Here is a 7,159-nt window from a genome sequence, read left to right as displayed (position 1 = left end):
ATCTGATTGTGGTGGTTCAACAGTACCATGTGGTCAACCATTGACTAATAGTGATACAGGTTTAATAACATCTTGTACTGGACAACCATCACCATGTTTACAATACATACCTAATTATAGTAATTGTACAGGAAGTACTGTTAACTATAGATGTATTTCAAGTAAGTAAACATATTTAGTTATGTAATACATTATTTGAATTCATACATAAATTATGTTATAACAAATATAATCAAAAATTATACATGTGCAGGTAAAATTGGAGTATCACCACGAAAAATATGTCTACCTTTGATGTCATAAATATTACAATCAAATATTGTACAGGTGAAATGTCTGGGCAAATGCTCATAAACAGAACATCACGAAGAACATGCCATCATTTATTAAATTATTCAGGAGCAGGGTGTAGTTTTAATAACTTAGAAACCTATAAATAAATCAATTTAACTCAATCATTATTTCATGTTTCTTTTACAGAAGAAAATGGTCAGGATATGTGTCAAGTCCCGTTAACTTTAAAAGGAAATGTAAACAGAATATACCTGCTTTCACCAAATTATCCAAATGTTGCAAGTGGTTTTAAACTAAATGAAATGAGTTGTGAATGTGTTATACGTGGTACAAGTATAACATCTATAACTATATTAGATCTTAGATTACAAACATCTAGTGATGGAACAAGATCTAATTTATTTATACAATATGGTGATATAACTTATAATAAAACAAGTAGAGAAAACTCTCAATCTGCTTTACAAATTGATAATCACAGACTACAAACAACAACAACAATATCAGCTGATATCATATTTACTCATCAACGCATAAATGGACTAAAACTATGGATTGAAATACAAGGTAAATATTATACCCAAAATAAGTTATATTAAATCGAATATTTAAGAAGTTATTCGGATTTGAGGAACAATCTTCATCGATGTGACCACCAAACGTCGTAAGATATGAAGGTGAACAGATAGAAACGTTACCGTCTAACATCCACCACAGGTTTACCATAAAGTAAAAGTATACAAACTAATCATACCTTCTGGGTTTTTGTTTTTTTTAAAGTCGGTTTATTCCCCTTTTCAGGTATATCTTTGTCGGGGCTCTGTAATAATATACCTACAACAACTGTTCCACCAAGAACCACCACACCATTTATTTACACACCAACACCCATTACACCATTTATTTACACACCACGACCAGATAGTACTAGTTCATCTTCTACACAGAATAAGATTTCTACCAGTACAACTACAATAAATAACAGACCTTCAAGCGCTACACCCAATCCCAATACGTCATCAGAAACATCAACTGAAATATCACAAACAGCAACTACTCGATTCGACAGTGCAGCACAACAAACAAACAATGGTAATTTAACTGAATATAGCAAAATTAAAATACATTATACGTTTCTGTTTATCATCTGTCCAAATGATAACAAATACACCGTCATTTACTTTTTATCCCCATTAACAGCGACATTTAATTTTATTCAGTAACTAACAATATACTGACAATGTGAAGATGGACCTGACACTCTTCTAATGACCTATAACACCTGCGTGCCTCTCGTCGCACGCCTAGTAAATTTCTGGAAGCTATAGTAACTTTGAATGACATAATTGGGCATATTACTATTTATTTCAGATACCAATATCATCATTGTATTGGCTACTTTATTATCTCTTTCAATGGTACTGGTCATAGTTTTATTTCTTATGTACAGGTATTATTATTATTGTTTATCAGTTTCTATAGTATCCTGTTTCTATATATTAATCAGATTAGGTCATTCACAGCTTCTAGTTATTCGGATGGAACGAAAAACTTTGTTCCCGTGTACACACACATTAGTGCTGTTACCTTTTGGGTAGGCAGAAACGGCGCTGTCCGGTCAATTGTTCTGCTATAATGGGTTTGCTTATTTTTATTTTTCTTGTTACAGAAAAGGTAAATTACGATGTCTAAATCAACCAGGTAATCCTGGAACAGAGAATTCAAGGGCGATAACTTCGTCAGAACCTGGTACTACTTACAGTACTCTTTCTAATGTAGACAGACATAATACAGATAGTGCTTACCAGGAATTACAAACCAGGAATTCTAATTCACCTTATAATAATCTTCCATATTCTGGTACAAGTGAGGTGGAACCTGGTACTAACTATAGTAGTCTATCTGATGGTAACAGACTTGATAAATATAACAATAGTTACCAAGAACTACAGACAAGGACCCCCACGTCACCTTATAACAATCTCCCTTATACTAGTGAACATCATACATATAGTAATCAATAATTATCATATCAGAACTAATACCACTAAAGATCCCGTCTTCATTAGCCCAGTCGGTGCAGGACGCTGAGCCCCATTTCATTTCATTTTCCCACTTAGGATTTCTAGCAATTGCTGCAAAACTCTGGTTGCTAGGGAGTCCGGATGTGTTTTCTCCCCCCACACGCGAGAATTTCGGCCTATTATGTGTATTTAATATGCCTTATTATGTGCATTTGATATGCACTATTGTGTGTATTTAATATGCATTTTTATGTGTATTTGATATGCCCTATTATGTGTATTTAACATGCCTTATTATGTGTATTTGATATGCCCTATTATGTGTATTTGATATGCCTTATTATGTGTATGTAATATGCCTTTTTATGTGTATTTGATATGCCCTATAATGTGTATTAGATATGCCTTATTATGTGTATTTGATATGCCCTATTATGTTTATTAGATATGCAATATTGAAACCGCACAATAGATTTATGTCTGTTATAAATAAAGTTAAATATGTTACTGATAATTCTTTTCAATAAAATGTGGGGAAATTATTTTACAAGGTTAATCTATGAAATAAAAGACAAAACTTTATGGAATACAGTTATTGATTTTAATAGGGGCAACCTTTCAACAAAGATTCTCTTATCACGCGGAACATGGACACAGTGTGTAAAGTTTAATAAAATGTAATTACATGTAATGGTCAATTACATTGCAATTCCTATAAAATGAAATGAAATGGCGTTTAACGTCTTACTGTTTTCCTCCGACGAGACTAATGAAGACGGTCATATGCCATTATGAAGGCAATTTGGTCCGGACAGCGGCACTACGGCCTACTTTTTTATCAACGGATCCTTTTAAGTGTGCATTAATATGTACACGGGGCCTCGGCTGTTTGTTCCATCCGAACGACTAAAGGTTTCCCTAATTGGGTCTAAAAATCCCGATTAACTTTCTCGGTCTACATAGGGTTCGAACGCGAGACCTCCAGGTTAGCGAGCCAACGTTTTTTTTATTATTAAAATTCGGATAAGAAGTAAATACAATATGCGTCACACAATATAAAAATAAAATAATATAAATGATAAATATATCACAGACAGAAAGCAAACGATATATATTAACGTACATAAATAATAAATATATCACATTTTAACAACTTTATTGTCTAATACAATAGAATACAAAACGGAGAAAAACTTTCCTTGAAATTCTATAGGTTTAGATTTAAAATACATTTGAACTTCTTCTAATGCTAATTTGAAATCCTTTTAAAGGGTTATGTTAAATTAACAAACATGTTTTTATACATCATTACGCAATTATGAAAAACGTTTAATTCACGAAAACAGGGTAAATTATACTTTCTGACGTAGGTCTACAAACAAGACATTTATCGGCATCAACTTAACGTATTATAAATAATCCAGCATTCGTCCATAAGACATTATGAACTAGCTTAAAATCGAGATTCGTGAATTCAGGATTCTTAAAGCTAATAAAAACACCCTTTCATGTCTTCTGCCTATCTAACTTATATACAAGTAAATGTATTAATAATTTGTGTCCTTTTCTTTAAATAAATAAAATATGAATTTAGCCAGGTAGTTGAATAATGCAGGTGAAGTTGGGAGATATAAATATGAATTTAGCCAGGTAGTCGAATAATACAGGTGAAGTTGGGAGACATAAATATCCCTATTAAGGTATAAATAGAAGGGGAGATAAATCTATTGTCATTGGTATTAATAAAAATTGATATTTATCTTCCATTTGGTTTTAGGTACAGAGTTTTTAGATACGATTATGAACAATCTATGTGAATTAAACTGGTTATATTATCGTTAATATAAGATATAGATCCGACTATCAGTTAACATAGTGAGTAGGTCAAATTGTAATGAATGAATGAATGCATTCAGGTTGTTTTAAACAACAATAAAATTTTAAAATTTGTTTTATTTACATATTTAAATATTGTAAATTAGAAAATATATTACTACTGTATTAGCTATACCATGACAACACTGTTATATACGTACAATGATTGGAGAAAATAGTATATACGTATGATTATACAGTTAGTAAGCTTTTACTACGGTCGCTGTTTGTAAAGCAGGAGAGGGTCATTTGTCAATAGGTTAGCAGTAACCGACCCGTAAGCAACGTGAGGGGCTATTACACACCTTTTTGGGACTAAAACAAACCCAAATTATGTTATTTATTTTATACATATTATGGAATGAACGCACATATCCATTCCCGTATTTCAGATTACAGTTGTGTGTGCTTTGGGTAATCAAGAACCGAAATCATCTTCTTGTGTTTTTTCGAAAGGAACGTATAAATCATTTTGTAAGATTTCTTAGATTGGTGGTTGGTCGTTTGGCATAGTTTACGGGTTAGGTACCGTAATAAACTTATCTGTGTCTTCAAAAGGAACCTATAAATTATTTTCTAGGATTTTCATTTTACTTTGTCCCGTAGTCGGATGCATTATCGTACACACTACTTGTTGTAGGTTTCAAAACCTCAACAGTATAATTTTCAAAAGGAACATACAAATCATTTTCCATGATTTCCATATCTCCCGAAGGCCGATGTTGTGGTATATCATTGTTTGTAGAAGCCACAGCCCCAGCGTTATTTGAATTGTTGGGTGCCTCGAATGGTATATACAGTTCGTTTTCTAGTATTTCCATATCTCCTGATGGTCGATGTTGTGGATTGTCAGATGCCTCGTAGGGTATGTACAGGTCGTTTTCTAGTATTTCCATATCTCCTGGTATATCATCGGTTGTAGAAGCTGCAGTACCAGTGTGATTTGGGTTGTTAGATGCCTCATATTGTATTATAGTTCGATCTCTAGTATTTCCATATTCCCTGATGGTCGATGTTGTGGTATTATAGTTGTGGTATTATAGTTCGATCTCTAGTATTTCCATATGCCCCGATGGTCGATGTTGTAGTATGTTGTTGGTTGTAGTGTCATATAGATTGTTAGATTCCTCGTAGGGTATGTACAGTTCGTTCTCTAGTATTTATATATCTAACTCACCACTTTCGTTACTCTTTGTTGCCTGATGAAATAAAAACCAGAATAAACTTCAGATCATGAAAATCCAAAGATTATTGGCTGAAATCAATCTGAGTTTGACACCGGAAATTGGTATTCCCACCGGAAGTCAATGAAAACTACTTCCAATTGCTTTAAGTGTATCATAGATGGGATCGGCATGATGAAAAAACACGATAATGGACTTCAGATCATGAAAATCCAACCATTATTGGCGGCGATAGCCATGTTCTCGTTCAGAGGGGTCCCGATTTCAAAAATGCCCCTCCCAGAAGGTCAAGGGGTCAGAAAATTGGATAGCTTGGTCCCGAATCAACCCAAAACAACAAAAAAACAATTTTAGCATACAAATCCTACGGGAGCTGTTTTGATGACATGTCACACCGCACTATATATTGGTCGTCATCTTACTATTTGAGAACCAATAGCAATGAGCAGAGTCCCTCAATAGGCAATTACAAGACGAACAATGGGTAAAATTTGAGGGACGTTAGATGAGTATTAGGAAAGCCATCTTCACATTGTCGATCTAGTTAGTAATAAAGATTGAATGTTATTGGTGATACAAAACAACTTTGTATTTTCTATCATTTGGACAATGTCAGTTTTATTCGTTTTCTCGCTTTAATTTTGCTCCATCAAGTTAAATCTATCGTTGTCTGTTTGTTGTGCTGCACTGTCTTGTGGACTGGTTGCTGTTCTTGATGTTGAACCAGATGATATTTGTGAGGTTGATGTTTGGGATGAAGTGCTGAGATCAGTTGTAGTGCTGGAATCTGTTTTGTTTACTGTAGTGTGATGACCAGTTGAGATGAACGGCTTTTTGAAACAGTTTGGGAAGTATTTTGGTTCTGTTATGCAAGATCTTTTTCGAAATTCCGAAGTAAATGTACGGTGCTAAGACCACCTAAAGATAAGTTCTAAATGTTTCTACTAATAATTAGAACAGGTTTCGCTTTAGTTTCTATATTTTACGCTGACATTTTATTGCTTTAAATCTTCCTAGTGCAAAACGGAAACTTTGACATTTCGACCTCCGGGGTCACTAAGAACAAAGGCGAATTTAGCAAATTTCCATTTTTATTGAAAGAGTGATTACTTTCGATCATTTTCGGCATGTTTTCATGACACAAGAATGGCTGCGCATTCACTTTCAGTGTAAATGACCTCATTTGACCTTTGACCCCAAATATCTCAAAAACGCCCCAATGGCGAACTGATTACCACTCGGCATCGTATTCTACACAAAATTTTACTCTGGCTTTGAGTCTGGGGTTTTTTTTGCCCATTTGATGGACCCCACCCCGCACTGAGCCTCCGGTATATAAATACTGATCGTAATAACCGGGGTCTGATCACTGCAAAATCTTCCCTTTGGCTATCCAGCGAGCGTTTAAGTCTGGTGTTTACCGAAAACGTTATGATTTTAGACCAAAATACCCAATTTGACAGGCATGTTCAAATAACGAAACATATAGTAGTAATGGTGATGATCAGTGATCATTTGAAAATAATCGTTGTTCATTGGTAAAAAATCGCTGCTTTGGTTAGATTGTGCTGATATAAAAGCGTGTCATCCCAGGGTATGCATTTATACATTTCCCTGTTACTAACTATAAATACAAATGCGAATAATCTTGGTCTGATTCTGAAAAATTTTCCTACGATGATGTTTAACCAAAATAACAGATTTCACATGAGAAACACTCTAATAACTAAATATAGTGCTAATGTTGATAATCGATGGTCATTTGAACATATGAAGATAGTC

General features: G+C 34.0%; 1 protein-coding gene across 1 annotated transcript; it reads left to right on the top strand.

Moving 5' to 3' along the window:
• Window positions 1-2,900, top strand: LOC126829920 (mucin-2). Its single transcript, XM_050560096.2, has 5 exons — window positions 1-161; window positions 481-861; window positions 1,096-1,386; window positions 1,666-1,744; window positions 1,964-2,900. Exons 2-5 carry the CDS (start codon window positions 498-500, stop codon window positions 2,316-2,318), a joined length of 1,089 nt encoding a protein of 362 aa, XP_050416053.1. The 5' UTR covers window positions 1-161; window positions 481-497; the 3' UTR covers window positions 2,319-2,900.
• Window positions 2,901-7,159: the final 4,259 nt, after the last annotated feature.

The sequence above is a fragment of the Patella vulgata genome, chromosome 8, assembly GCF_932274485.2.
Source record: "Patella vulgata chromosome 8, xgPatVulg1.2, whole genome shotgun sequence".
NCBI lineage: Eukaryota > Metazoa > Mollusca > Gastropoda > Patellidae > Patella > Patella vulgata.
This window is presented reverse-complemented; position numbering and strand designations above follow the sequence as displayed.

Bases quoted from the DNA above. Each gene is read 5' to 3' on its own strand.
- LOC126829920 (XM_050560096.2), top strand. From the start codon at position 498: ATGTGTCAAGTCCCGTTAACTTTAAAAGGAAATGTAAACAGAATATAC. The intron at 862-1,095 runs GTAAATATTATA...TCCCCTTTTCAG, and splicing joins ACTATGGATTGAAATACAAG to GTATATCTTTGTCGGGGCTC. The intron at 1,387-1,665 runs GTAATTTAACTG...TATTTATTTCAG, and splicing joins AGCACAACAAACAAACAATG to ATACCAATATCATCATTGTA.